Consider the following 14,731-nt stretch of genomic DNA (forward strand, 5'->3'; position numbering starts at 1 on the left):
TATTTAACCATCTTGCTACTGAATTTCGAGTTTACTTATTTAACATTTAATATTACATTTTTCGGCTCCCTGTCTCATCAATTTCTGGATCCGTCCCTACATATGAGTTGACTTAAAAATAGTGATTAAAAGTAGTGACGAAAAATATTTTAAATATTTATAGGGACAAATGTGTATCTTTAATTCTTACTTTTATCAATGTGACAACTAAGGTTCAATTCTAATTCTAATTCGGAAATATAATCAAATTTAGTGTCTAACACATAAAGCCAAGGAGGAAGATAACTTAATGATGTGCAACCAAATTGATTGGAATCTTTATTTTCCAACTCATCAATAAAAAATTAAAAATGGTGTCAAAATACAAAAATACTCTGGACTACTTTTAAAACACATAAAACTCAAAACTCTGTCACCATTTCCATTTGATCTTTATTTTCTTCATCATTCTTAAACTTCAATCTCTTTCAACCTTAATCCGAAAAACTCATCCCGTTTCAATTTACCCAAAATCAACATGCACAGAAAAATAAAACATTAGCACTCGTTAAATTTTTTGAACTTTGGGTTATAACTACCATGCAAAAATCAAATCAAACATGGTTAAAATTTAACAACCTATGAATTAACTTAATAAATAAAAGAAAGGAAAATGCGCTTATGAGTGCACTTCAAACATTGATTAAGAAATCAAATATGAATATATATTATGTTGGACGCAGTGTAATAAACTTAAGTAGCGAACTACATTACTTAATTAGCTGACACCCACTATATATGAAATTTTCAAGAGTTTATACGTCTGCTAATTAAATAGATAATCGAGTTCGTTACTTAACTAGTTGACACCCCATATATTGATATACATGAATTTTTCAAGATTTTACATATCCACTTTCTAGAAGGTGCATGAAACCTACTTTTTTACTAAGACAATTTTGTATTCCTAAGTTATTTACATTTTTTTTTCAGATATTGATGCTCCTCAAGATTATTGAGCTGATGTGAAGACATCTGAAGGAACATCAATACGGGACGTGTAAAATCCTGAAAAATTCACGTATATAAGGTGTTAGTTAGTTAAGTAATAACGCAATTCTCCACTTAAGTAGAGAACATTGTAAAATCATGAAAATTTCATTTATAGGAGGTGTTAAATAGTTAATTAGCGAACTTAATTCTCTTCTTAACCAGCAGACTTGTAAAATCTTGAAAAATTCATGTATAGGGATGCTATCTAGTTAAGTAGCGAAATCAGTTTGGGACCGAAGTAGCAGACAATGTTTTTTTTCTCAAATTTTTTATTTTTATAATATCGATTACTTAATATATAGTGGAAAAGTAAAAACAGAAATGAGCATGGCACGTTAGAAAATCGGAGGCGCCAAAAGGAATTCCCATATAAAAAAATACAAACCTATGCCATTTTAAGAGCAGGCCAAATCCAGTTTCAAATAGGCCCATTCCATGACTCACTCAAAAGAAAAATAATCACATTAACAATCAAATCAAAAACCCTAAAACAAGTCACCGGAAAACATGTCTCCGTCGTCGCACTGAACTGAAAACGCAGTCGGACATTATCGCCAACTGCTAGAAACAGTAACAAATTCCCTAACAAACTTGCGCTATTAATCACTGTAACGTCTCAATGAGAGGAACCATTGGAATAAGGCTTCAAAATTCCAACATTTCCAATGCCACAAGAAAAACCCTAGTTCCATTTTCCACATCGTCCGGTTTCGGTGGTGGCGGTGGTGATGGCCGTGGCGGCGGCCGTGGTCGTGGTGGATCTTTCTCTGGTCCGCCACAGTTTAATTTCAGCGAAAAACCAGCTCCAGGTAACCCTAATTCCAACGAATCTAAATCAGATTCAACAGATTCACCGATTCCACCTGGTGGTGCTGGTCGTGGCCATGGTCGTGGTGGAACTGTTCCTCCTCCAACAGGTTTTCCTTCTTTTTCATCGTTTATGTCTTCAATTCAACAACCTAGTATTGGTCGTGGACGAGGTTTTGGTCCATTACCTCCTCAATTTGAAAATGATAGGCAGCAACAGCAACAGCAACAGAATCAACAACAACCTGATAATGGACCTAAAAAGCCCGTTTTTTTCAGAAGAGAGGATAATGTATCACAGACAACAAGAAATGATGTTTCGCCTCCGAAAAAACCTGTTTTTACTAGAACGGAGGATGTTAAGCCAATAGATTTATCTGGTGAGAGTGAGAGTGATAAGAGATTTTCAATGAACGTGCCATCGGGGGCATTGTTTGGAAGTGGGAGGGGGAAGACTGCTGAAAAGGTAGATATAGAAGCTCCTCCGGTTAATGTGGAGAATAGGCATATCCGCGCTCGGCGGACTCCAGGTGATGATGATGCTACATCTGAGAATGTTCCTAGGAGGCGGGTTATAAACGATGATGGTGATGGAAGTGGTAGTGGAAGAGGAATAGGAAGAGAATCTAGGGGGAGAGGTATGTATGCTCGTGGCCGAGGAGGTAGAGGCCGTGGTGGTAGAGGAAGAGGAGGGTATAGAGGGGGTCCTGATGATAGAACGGGTCGTGTTCAGGATACATCACATTCCTATGCTGATGGGCTATTCCTTGGAGACAATGCAGATGGTGAAAAATTTGCTAAGAGGGTTGGACCTGAGTTAATGAATCAGGTAGCTGAAGGAGTCGAGGAGATTTTTGATAGAGTTTTACCCTCACCATTGGAAGATGAACTTCTGGATGCACACGACATTAATTTTGCTGTAAGTGGTCAGCTGCATATATCTCTGTTTATTTGTTGGAAAATGATTATAAGAAGCATAAATAGACTTTTATTATATTTCTAGTTAGGCTGTGTCAAGGTGAAACTTTCCTGTTTTTCATAAAGAACGGGAAAGTTTTTTATGTCAATATTCTATTATCATTACTTTAAGCGTATCTTATGTTTTATTTGTTTGTGTTTTTCTGTTTGTTGATTGATTATTGCAGATTGAATTTGAGCCAGAATATATAATGGAGTTTGAAAATCCAGATATTGATGAGAAAGAACCAATTTCACTTCGGGATGCACTAGAGAAGATGAAACCATTCTTGATGACATATGAGGGGATTCGAAGTCAAGAAGAGTGGGAGGTATGTGATTTTGTTGTTAGTCCTATCCATGACTGAGGATTACTTCCCGATAATGTATAATGGCATAACTTGCAATGATTTTTGGGCATGCATTTCTTATTAGTTTTCTTTTTTATATTGTTAGTTCCGCATTATCTACACTAACAGTCTAATGGCTTGATTGCCAATAACTTTGTTTTAGTTAACCGGTGTAACAAGTACATTGACATAAGTGTTGTATTGCTGCATTAATTTTGAAAAAAGTTGTCTGTTTTATTTTATGGGTACTATCGAGATAAGACATTTGTTCATTATTGTTTATTTATGTCTGCACACATGCTGGTATTACTTTTTGTCTATTAATTTCTAAGTTTATATCCTACAGGAAGTAATGGAAGAGACAATGGCACGAGCTCCATTATTGAAAAAGATTGTTGATCACTACAGCGGACCAGATAGGGTAACTGCAAAGAGGCAACAACAAGAATTAGAGAGAGTTGCTAAAACTCTTCCTCCAAGTGCGCCATATTCTGTGAAGGAATTCACTGACCGTGCTGTTAAATCTCTTCAGGTTTGTAACTGTAAATTTTTGTCTGAAGCGTAAACATAAAAATAAAATGCTTTTACTTAGTAGTTGTCTCTGCTGGTGTTCTATTGCTTGCTCATGCCGTTCATTGTTAAAATAAAACCCCTTTGGTCTAGTTCTTTCTATCATAATTTATATTAGTATAGGATCTATTCTTGGGTTGGTCATAAAAGGTGCTCTACAAATCTGGCAAAAGCAATTTTCTGTGCACAAGTGTTGTATATTAGTAGTTCAAACCCTTGCAAACGGGGAGATAATAGTTTTTTGTATGTTTTTTCTTAGAATTACCTAACTCAACCTTACAAAACCGGTTTGTAAGGCGAGAGCTGCCCAAGCTTTATAAACACCACATAGGCCATATCTCTCTAGGCAATGTGGGACAAATTCCACCCCTTCACACCCAACCCAATACAATGAAGGTATTGGAGCAGTGATGGATCCTAAAACTTTAAGTAGTGGGGGCAACAAATATACGTGTTTTCATTGCCACAAACTTTGTAGAAATATTTCTAATCCTTCTAATTCTAACTATTTTAGTTTTAACCCAATAATTGAGCTCAAGTGTTTAAGGAGCATCTCATAGGACGAATCGTTCGAGAGAACCCGTGTTCGATTCCTATAATATTATATTAATATCTTAGTTTTACCATAATATAATTAATACCAAAAACATTTTAGATTTACCATAATATAATATTTTAATATCTTATAAAAGAAAACGAAACTAACACAAGGAATATAGATAAAAAAAAATAAAAAAAGAAAAAAAAAGCTAACACAAGTAATGCAGCCAATGCTTATGTTTTTTATGAGTGGGTCAGGTAACATCTTTATGGACGATTAATCAATCTTTCATTCAAGTAATATAACAAATAAGTTATCTATGTATCAATATATATGCAATAGTCATGAAAAATTGTTCAAAACATAGTGGGGGCTCAAGCCCACACACTGCATAACATGGATCCGTTCCTGTGTTGGAGACTTCAATGAAGGCGGAATTGCCGACATTATTTTATATAGATATTGTCCATTATTTTCCTTGCAATTGCATTCATGTAAGTGTTAGAATGCCAAAGCCAAATTACCAATCGTCTTTGTTAGATATACAAAGTCTGCAAAAAAAAAAACACCAAGATAACAGTTATTAGGGTATTAAACCAGTCCTTGATAACAATATTCAATCCTAACATACAACAAAAAACAGCAGACGAAGACACAATGCAGCTTTCCCAATTCTCTATCATGATAATGAGACCAACATGTTGAAAGGGCAACATCACCAAACAAAAATATAGCCACCACTGTCGCACTTGTGGACTGCAAAATCAACCACTGCCAGTTAGATCTGCGAAACAATTAGGAATTACAGAACAGAAGCATAAGTGAAAATACTAAACATGAGTGATGTTAGCTGTGAAGGAAACATATTCTTATATGGAAGAGAGCCAAATTCTACGTTACTAACAAATGAACTTGACAGCTTACTGTTGACGTATTGTTTTGTTTTTGTAATGATGTCAAAATTTATTGAGAGTAAAGTGGCACTGTAACCACTTGATGTCAGAACTGTCCCCCGAACCAGATTAAACTGGTAGCGAAAGCAAAAAAAAAAAAAAAAAGTGGCACTGTAAAAATATCCTCTAAAGGTGAGTTCTTTAATGTATATAAATAAGTTCTTAATATACCAAATATAAAAAAGACATCCATTTTATTAACCTCTCCTGTGCATGATGCTATTTTCTTTCACCCAAATTTGTGAAAATCTCTCCTGTCTTTAATTGCTATTTTCCTTCCAACTACGTTGCTCAGACAACTCATTCCCAACCCAGTTACGATTTATAAACTACTATCTCATTAACCGATTACTCTTCCAACCAGGCAAACCCTCATACTACTATTCAATTTTGTTTTGATTCTAAGATAAATTCACATTATGTCCTTGCTAATCGATGAAGAAATTTTTTTAAAGCTTTAAATATATTTTAAAAAGTACATTTAACAGGTTTCATATTACTGCTTTATCATCACCTTCGCAACTGGCAATTGGCAGAGAACCTATGTTCCATAGGTGCGGGTACGGTGCCGGTATCCGGTACTGGTACCGGTACGTGGTACGACATTTTTAAAAAATAAATGTAACTTTATATATGTATCTGTCTAAAATGGAGTACCCGTGCAACATAGCAGAGAACCATTGTAACTTTATATATGTATCTAATATTTGAGTCCAATAGATATAATTTTTTATAGAATTTACTAGCTTTTCGTTTAAATTAAATAATTAATATGCAAAACACATTAAGCACCGTGCAATACGAAAAAAATGAGAGCAAAACACATTAAGCACAACTAAGTAACCAATAGTATGATAAATATCGTAGAAAATCAATAATAGGATTTTATTTTATAAAACAAATGGATAAATCGAATACTAACATTAATGAGAAGATGAAAAAGTATAAACTTTCACCTGATGCTGCACATCGTCGTGAAGAAATGAGAAGTGGCAACATGTGATTTGAGAGTGAACAAAACGAAAAATGTGGTGGAAATGAGAAAGTGCAGCATTTGATTTTGCTGACATGAAAAATTCAAATTTGAAATTGTATGTGAGTGTATAAAATGGGAGGTGAATTTTATTTGGAAGGCTGGTGTATAAAAAATCTGATTTTAAGACTGTTTTGCTGTACACGGGGAGTGATTTGCGGCAGCGTGATCGCAGCAAGGGAAAGGAGAGAAACTTTAATGAGTATAGGATGTAGGAGAAAGGAAAAGGTGCGACCTCCTGCATAGTACCCAAAATCCGTATTGTATGCTGGGTAATAGTGTGTGTGTGACTGTTTGTAATGTTGGACTAAAAAACAATAAACACTCTGTTCCTTTTGTCCATTGTTTGAGTGACGTAATGTAGTTTGTTTTGAATGATGTTGTTGGTATATTTTGGTTTGGTTTGCTGAAAACTATATTTAGATAACAAAAGCATTGTTTTAGAAGAGTGTGTAATTTGTGAGGTTGTCTATTTAATTGGTACATGTAATATTGGGTCATTTGAGTGAGACGAAGGTGTTTATTATAAAGATTCAATTCAAATCTAGAGAAAGAACTGATGATGATATTCTTTCTAGGAATTTAGAATATGCTAGCTGTGAAATAAAAGTATTAATAAATGCGGGTATAGATAAAATATTTGTTGTATTACTATTTAGATTCTTGATATCTAGGTTGAGGAGTTATTGCAAGGTCGTGAGTGATAATGTTAGGAACCCAGGAAATGGAATCCAAAGAAATAACAATTTTATAAAGAAAGAAATAGGATAGAATCGGAGAGAAACAACCTACAACTACTTTAACTACTCTAATATATATTATTCTATATCATAACAGATAATAAAACCAATTCTCAGCCTAGAAAAGTAATTTACATTTGTTAGAATCTATTATAAAAAATATTATTTTTATTTATAAATGAATGGATTTTAATGAATTATCGGAGTTTGCATAATTAAGGTAACCGCTTTTGATAGAATAGGATAGTTAACTTTGTCATTAGAAGACTAGGAGGTTCCTGATTTTAGTTGTCTAGATCTGAAGCAATTTTCTGCTCGTTATGCCGAACTTGTCGCTTTATTTTTCACGTTAAAGAAGCCATTCTGTGACTTAGAATGCGTGGCTGTAGTATTTGTATATGTTTTGGTAAATCGGTTTATTCTGGTCATAGTTACAAATGTGACTTGAATTGCTTGCACTAATCCTGATCACATTGGGTAGGACTGTAGGAGGGCATATATATATATATATATATGAGGAAATGCATTTTAGATTTGTGATCTTGAGACTGGCATTAATATATCCTTTCATGAATTTGGTTAAATATGCTAAATTCTGTGCTAACATGTTTTTCTTCTTCAGAGATGAGTTGTTACTAAAACATTTGAAGCTTGTTCTATAAATTATTTAGGAGTTCCTTTGTTAATTCTTTTTATGCCGTTTCTTAAACTAAATGATTAGATTAATGGAAGATTACATTTTTTTTCGCTAGTTTGAATTGGACGTTTCTTATGATGTGTGAACTATAGTTGAATTCAAACGGTTAAAGAATATGTTCTCAAATATATGAATGCTATTATCTATACTAGTTACATGTTTTGGATGCTTGATGTTGATGAGATGATATAATTCTGTCAAATTGTACAATGCCACAAGACTATATATAATATGATTTTGGATGTAATATTGCTTAAACTATCTATAACATAATGTAAATATATAGCATATTCACTCAGTTTGATTATTTTTCTTTTTAATTGCCTTTATTTCTGTTAAATGCGGCACAATGTAGTGTATTTATGTTTTGTTTGCATTTACATGATGCAGAGCAATCCAGGCTGGGGATTTGACAAGAAATGCCAACACATGGATAAGCTAGTTTTTGAGGTGTCTCAGCTTTACAAATAACATAATAAGCTATTCAAGCTTTAACATTTTGAGTTTCATGGTATACAATGTTTATGTATTGTGGACATGCCTGGTCTTATTTCTTTTTTAATTTTACTCTTTGATTAAAGAAACTGCAATGAGCCTTTGTAATAAATATGAAAGATAGCTAGCTAGCTAGCTATCTTGTAGCATTAGTGCTCCCAATTATTGCATCAGTTGTATACTTTGTAATAATTTTTCATTTAATTCTATATTCTTGACTATTATTTTTCTGTCTGTAAATATAATTTGGCTTGTGAGCCTTTAAAAAGGAACCAATGAGGTTTTTCTTGGTCCCATAAGTTTATGCTAAATGACACTTGACAATGCTCTACCACCATTTTGTGTTTGATGGAACAATCATGGGGAACCAATAACCATTTAACAAAACAACTACTGCGAGGAATCAGTTCCATGATATATGCATTTGGTCTTCACTCAAGTTTGGTTTCTTGGTATAGCCCACAAAGTTATTTATATTATTTATCAAAAATACTAGTATGTAGTAAAGATGCGTATTATAAATTAAGCCAAATATTTCATTAGTTGCTTTGCCTACCCATGTTTTTTTTTTCCTCAAATTCAAAATTTGTTATAATCATAAAAAATGTATTATGGCTCTGTTTGCAAATGTCAAAATTGAGTTAGCTTATTTTGACAAGCTTTATAGCTTATTATTTTTTTTCTTTTAGTTTTACTCTTGTCATGAAAAAAATTATATATTAATTAAATATATTTTTTATGTCATTTCATATAGTTAACTAGATCAACCGTTAAATTTATCCAACACTACAAATTCAATTAGTTAAATATTCCACTATAAACTAGCTTATAAGCTACAAACTATAAACTCATCTACTATAAACTAATTTATTCACTATTTTTTTGTCAAAACTACTCTTATAAATAGAATTTAAAGTCATTTAAGATAGGGCATTTTCTAATCCAAAAAAAAAAAAAAAGATAGGGCATTTTCAACAATTGATTAATCATGTGTGAATAAATGAGATAAGTAAGAAGAATTGACTAATCAAGTGTGAATCAATGAGCTACTAAGTAAGAAGAATTGACTAATCATGTGTGAATCAATGAAATAAGTAAAGAATTGACTAATCATTAAGTATGTTGACGACACAGAGCTTTCAACAATTGCCCGTCTAGCTCAGTTGGTAGAGCGCAAGGCTCTTAACCTTGTGGTCGTGGGTTCGAGTCCCACGGTGGGCGAAAATTATTTTTCCTTTTGTTCATTTTGTCCGAAATTAAACCATTTAATATCATACTTCATTTCCAATAAAACTGAACTTGTTCATTTATAATGTTATTTAAGCATTTATGAATAATGTTTCAAACTTGTAGGAATGTAGGATAAGGTATTTGTAAGTATGAGGTATTAGCTACACATTCGTAAAGATAGGGATGGCAATGGGTAGGGTACTATAGTACCCATCCCCATACTCGCGGATTGAAAAAATATCCGTACTCATCCCCATACCCGCGTGGGTAACAACTTTTGCCCTCGTCCCCATACCCTATGGGTACCTAGGTACCCATACTCGTACCCGTTACCCGCATTTTTACTAAAAATAAATTGATCAATTATAAAATATCATATAATTTTAATAGAGTTAAAAAAAATTCAAAGATTTTAATATTGACTAATGAAAATTATAAACAAAATTATTATTAACCTTATGTTAAAGTTCATATTTATGTTAAATATTTACATTATTTTTATATTATGTTATAAATAAATATTTTTATTAAAAATATGTAATAGTTTAGTAGAGTTGTATTGTTTTAAATTGATTTACATATATAATAATATAAATAAAATAAATAAATATATATTATGCGGGTATGGGGCGGGGTGGGTACTAAGGTACCCGTACCCGCACCCATACCCGTTCATTTTTGCGGGTAATTACCCATACCCGTGCCCGTACCCAAAATGCGGGTTTTTACCCTACCCGTTGTGGGTAATTTTTGCGGGTACTCTCTGGGTATGGGTCAAATTGCCATCCCTACGTAAAGATTAAAAATTTAGGCTAAATTTTGTAAAATCAATTGAAGAACATATATTTTTTTAAGAAACTAAATGAATATGAATATGAATATTATAAAAATCAAGTTAACTACAATACGTGTCTAACTAGAAAAAAAGTTTCCAAAAAAAAAAGGATAAATCCCAGCAAAAACCAAATAAAAAACATTAGTCCTTCCTAATCCCGAAACAAGTTAAGAGATTAGACCACTAAAACTTTATATTGAAACAAACAAAACTCTTTCTAACCTTCAACCACCATCTAACAATGATTTTCACACCATCTTTTATGAAGACATTTTCTTTTGATTAAACAATCTATTATTTTTTTCTGAATAGTCTAACAACAAACGAACCAAACCACTTATAAACATATCTAAATTGTTCCTCCAAATAAATAAGAGTTGTAAAACATAATAGCATGTGAATAAGATGCATCTATGTTGCACTTATATCGACCAAGAGCTGGTTTCTGCCATCTGATATGATCGTGATTTAGTTGCAGCTTTGCTGTAGTAGACCGAACCTGGTGTATAACTTGAGTCAAAAACTTGGCTCCAAAGTTTATTATTCCTTTGCTCCCATAAACTCCATATGATGCAACAAAAAAGAGCTGAATTATGTTTATCCAATTGCTCCAAAATTTCGAAGACAATTACAGAAAAATTCTGCATATTTCAAATCATTTGGCTACCTGCACAAAGAAAAAAAATAAATGGAGGCTATAATGGGAGGCCTATACTCAATCACAAAAGTTAGCTTGAGAGATAATGTTTGCACTACACTTATAAAAACTATCTCTATGTTATATCTCTAACCAATGTGGGACTTCTAATACAACTCATCACGTCCATGACTAGACAAGTTGGAACGTGGAATCAACAACAACGGGTAACCCAAATATGGGAGGTCTCCACAACCAACAACAAATGGATCTAGGATAAGCTTTAATACCATATTAGAATTGGATATTGGGCATAACTCAACCCTACAAAATCGACTTGTAAGGTAAAGATTGTCTCTTACTTATAAACTCTTGTCCAGATCAATTCACATCCGATGTGAGACTTCTTAACATCCTCCTCCCCAAGATTACATAAAACACACATACTTCGATAGTCCACCCCACGTCCACAAAGACGAGTTCGTGAAGGTAAGCAATTTTGGCATATTCGCCAAATTAGATTTTTAACTTTGGGCGGAACCTATAATCGCTAAATCAGACCGAGCAAACATATTGAAGAGGTGTCAATAATTTCTTCAAGACAAATACGATAAGCACTTTTCACTGAGTAAATTTCATCTTTTTCTACCTTCCAAATTCGTCGATCAGTCGTAACTGCATCAAAATGAGCAGGGCCGGCCTAAGGGTAAAGCAGCCCAAGCCCTAGCTTTAGGCCCCCAAAAAATAATTGTTTTTTTATAAAGGGTTTAGGCCGCAAAAAAGAAATACCTTTCTCGATTATATAAATATATTGGCCTCAGTTTTATATTATATCAGGCCTCATAGAATGTTTGGTGGTGCGCTTCATCGACTTGTGTTTCCCACAAGTTCATCGACGGAGATTAGTCATCACTAACGATAGTAAAAACTTCATACCAATATCAATGTAACTTAAAAAAAATTATCTTGTTTACCACTTCTTTATATTAACAAGAAAATTTAACTATTAATTTTATCTAATTCTACGAAATCAATATACTTATTTATTTGCTAAATTACCATTTAATATCTCCTATAACTCACATGTTATGACTTATGAGCCACTGCTTTAAAAAAATAATAATAATCACTTATGAGCCACATTATGAGATATTTATCAAAAAGGGTTTATTTAAAAAATCAATTTTCATTTCCCATGTGGCAAACGCTTGTCCTTAACATCCAACCAAACCCAGCCACATCAATAACACCCTCCCCCCCACCTCTTGGTTTTTAATCTCCCATAATCACTTCTTCAGCCCACAGAATCACTTATTTCTTTCCAACCTCACTTTCAATATTTTTTTCCAACCCTTCCCCATTTCACAAGTTCCAACAATAACTCTAAAATACTATCACATTAGAAAAAGCCCACAATCACTTACTAATGTAAAATAAAACCCAACCACAACCACCACCGCCGCCACAATCACCACCATGGCCAAACCACCACCACCGGCAACCGTAATCCGCACAATTTTCTACTACCTTTCAGAACACCCATCAATAATCTCATTCCGTTGGAGCCACACTCATTCATGGGGTTCAACATGGTCTTTCCTCTTCACCTCCATAGCCACCTACCTCATCCTCTCTCTCTTCCTCCATCTCTCACTCTCTCTCCTCTTCCCAAACCGCCGTCAAATCCCTCTCGGACCCATCCCCGCCATCCACAGCCTCATCATGTCCTTAATCTCCGTCACAATCTTCACCGGAACACTAATCTCCTCCATCTCAGAAATCCACGACACACGCTGGTTCTGGCGTAACTCCAAAACCCCATTTCAATGGCTTCTCTGTTTCCCCTTAGGAACAAGACCCTCTGGTCGTGTCTTTTTCTGGTCTTATATTTACTATCTTTCACGTTTTGTTCACATGTTTAGAACAATCTTAACAATCGTGAAACGTCGTAGGTTGTCGTTTTGTCAACTTATGAATCATTCTGTTTCAGCTTTTGTTTCTTTTCTTTGGCTTGAATTTTCACAGTCTTTTCAAGTTCTTGCTATTTTGTTTGCAACACTTGTTTATTCTGTTGTTTATGGGTATAGATTTTGGACTGCTATTGGTCTTAAATCTGCTTGTTTTCCTTTTGTTTTGAATTGTCAGATTTTTTTGTTGGGTTGTAATGTTGCATGTCATGTTGGTGTTTTTTTGGTTCATTTTTGGTTTCAAAGTGGTGGTGGTGGTTGTAATGGAATTGGTGCTTGGGTTTTCAATTCAATTCTTAATACTGCTGTTCTTGTTATTTTTCTTAATTTCTATGTTAAGATGTACTATGTTGATGTTGGGAGAAGTGAAAGGAGAAGGAAAGTAGTTGAAGAGAGTGAATCAATGGATTGTTCTTCCTCTTGTCCAATGTTAATTGCCGGCTCGCGATAACGGTTGTGGCGTGCTTCGACACAATGGTTGATATTGTGGAAAATTGCGGATGCGGTCATTGCAGTTGCATTGTAGTTTCGACAATATCAGAAATTGTTATGTTTTTAAGCTTAGTTATAGATAAATTCAATTAAAATATATAACATGGAGTGGTGATTGATCACTAATGTATAATATCTCTTGCTGCAATTTTGGGGTCCAAATTGTGTACCCTTTAGAGCAATGTGTAAGTATAAGATAACAATAACAATAATATAGTGTTACTGGAAATTAAGCAGAAACTGCAACTTTTTGGCACTGATTTTTTTTTTTTTAGCTTTCACCATCAGCTTAATTTGGTTTGGGTCAGTTCTAGCATCAAGTATAGTGTTACTGAAAATTAAGCAGAACTTTTTGGCACTAGTACTATTGTGATTAGAATATGGTATATAGAATCATTCTTGATTAATTAGTTCATTCTGTAAAGATACTTATCAATTGACAATGTTTTGTGATCATATATTAGATTAGATTGGAGTTTTCAGATGGTTGCTAGCAAAGCAGTTATAAAGCACATTCTCTTCAATTTAATAATGGATGACATTTGAATTGGGATAAATTTTCTTATACTATGCCTGTGATATCACAGTAGGTAAGTATGTTAGAATCGTTGTGACTCGCCAAGCTATTTCGATCCTCGGCTGCTGAAATGTCTGCAGCTTTCTCTGCTTGTAAAACTACGATGGGTCACCGTGATTGTGTCACCGTAATACTAAATATACTAAATATATGCTACTAGTATGTTTTAGTATTTTTTTCCTTTCTTTCAACTTGAGAGACTCAAACATCTATCATTTATATCATATTAATTATGATTAGTGTGCAAATTGAGAGATATAATTAATTTTATAAAACAAAGATAATTAATGGAACACATCAATTTAGCTTTAACACTTTGAATAATTTTTTATTATGTGTTACTTTCTTTTCATTTGAGAAAAAGTTGTCTTGTTTTCATGATCACGTCAAGATAGTTTTTGAAGACAATGATGTATTTCACTTTCACTATTCCGTGAATGAATTTGGTTCTATTTTAAGGAAGAAAAATATGAATGTTAGTTAAGTAATAAACGTAGAAGGTGAAGGTAAAAAGACACATTCATTTGGTAAAGTGGACTCCGTCAGCGTCACGCACTTGTTTTTGCTTAGAATGTAACAAAGTATCTAACCAATTTTAATTCGAATATACCTTCCGTAATAATCATACATAACCTATCATTTGTCTAACATGCACAAACTTCTTGTGCATGGTGGACTAGTGATCATTTATATTATAACGAATACGAATTTTATATTATAACGAATACGAATTTTACAAAATACACGTTGGATTGAAAGTTTACATTATATAGATCATTTATAAAAATTTTGAAATTTTTTAAAAATTATTTGATATG

The 14,731-nt window shown here is 33.4% G+C and overlaps 2 protein-coding genes and 1 non-coding gene across 4 annotated transcripts; all 3 read left to right on the top strand.

The window, feature by feature from the left end:
- Positions 1–1,429: 1,429 nt before the first annotated feature.
- LOC123923434 lies at positions 1,430–8,474 on the top strand. 2 transcript variants are annotated; one of them, XM_045976123.1, is made up of 5 exons: positions 1,464–2,103; positions 2,161–2,758; positions 2,985–3,128; positions 3,493–3,678; positions 8,071–8,474. In XM_045976123.1, the coding sequence occupies exons 1-5, from the start codon at positions 1,652–1,654 to the stop codon at positions 8,149–8,151; spliced, it is 1,461 nt and encodes a 486-aa protein (XP_045832079.1). In that variant the 5' UTR covers positions 1,464–1,651; the 3' UTR covers positions 8,152–8,474. The 2 variants fall into 2 exon arrangements, with proteins under 2 accessions (XP_045832078.1, XP_045832079.1); XM_045976122.1 differs by having other exon boundaries at positions 1,430–2,758.
- An 849-nt stretch (positions 8,475–9,323) lies between these two features.
- On the top strand, positions 9,324–9,396 carry TRNAK-CUU. Its single transcript has one exon. It is a non-coding gene; the product is annotated as a tRNA-Lys (tRNA).
- Positions 9,397–12,173: 2,777 nt separating this feature from the next.
- On the top strand, positions 12,174–13,576 carry LOC123881549 (elongation of fatty acids protein 3-like). The gene has a single exon (XM_045930261.1). It carries the CDS (start codon positions 12,354–12,356, stop codon positions 13,293–13,295), a length of 942 nt encoding a protein of 313 aa, XP_045786217.1. The 5' UTR covers positions 12,174–12,353; the 3' UTR covers positions 13,296–13,576.
- Positions 13,577–14,731: the final 1,155 nt, after the last annotated feature.

Source organism: Trifolium pratense, linkage group LG4, assembly GCF_020283565.1.
Source record: "Trifolium pratense cultivar HEN17-A07 linkage group LG4, ARS_RC_1.1, whole genome shotgun sequence".
NCBI classification, from domain to species: Eukaryota; Viridiplantae; Streptophyta; class Magnoliopsida; order Fabales; family Fabaceae; genus Trifolium; species Trifolium pratense.

What these genes read in the sequence shown, in the direction of transcription:
- LOC123923434 (XM_045976122.1), top strand. Translation starts at nt 1,652, where the DNA reads ATGAGAGGAACCATTGGAATAAGGCTTCAAAATTCCAACATTTCCAAT. An exon ending in CACACGACATTAATTTTGCT is followed by an intron (nt 2,759 to 2,984) that starts GTAAGTGGTCAG and finishes TGATTATTGCAG; the next exon opens with ATTGAATTTGAGCCAGAATA. An exon ending in GTGCTGTTAAATCTCTTCAG is followed by an intron (nt 3,679 to 8,070) that starts GTTTGTAACTGT and finishes TACATGATGCAG; the next exon opens with AGCAATCCAGGCTGGGGATT.
- LOC123881549 (XM_045930261.1), top strand. Translation starts at nt 12,354, where the DNA reads ATGGCCAAACCACCACCACCGGCAACCGTAATCCGCACAATTTTCTAC.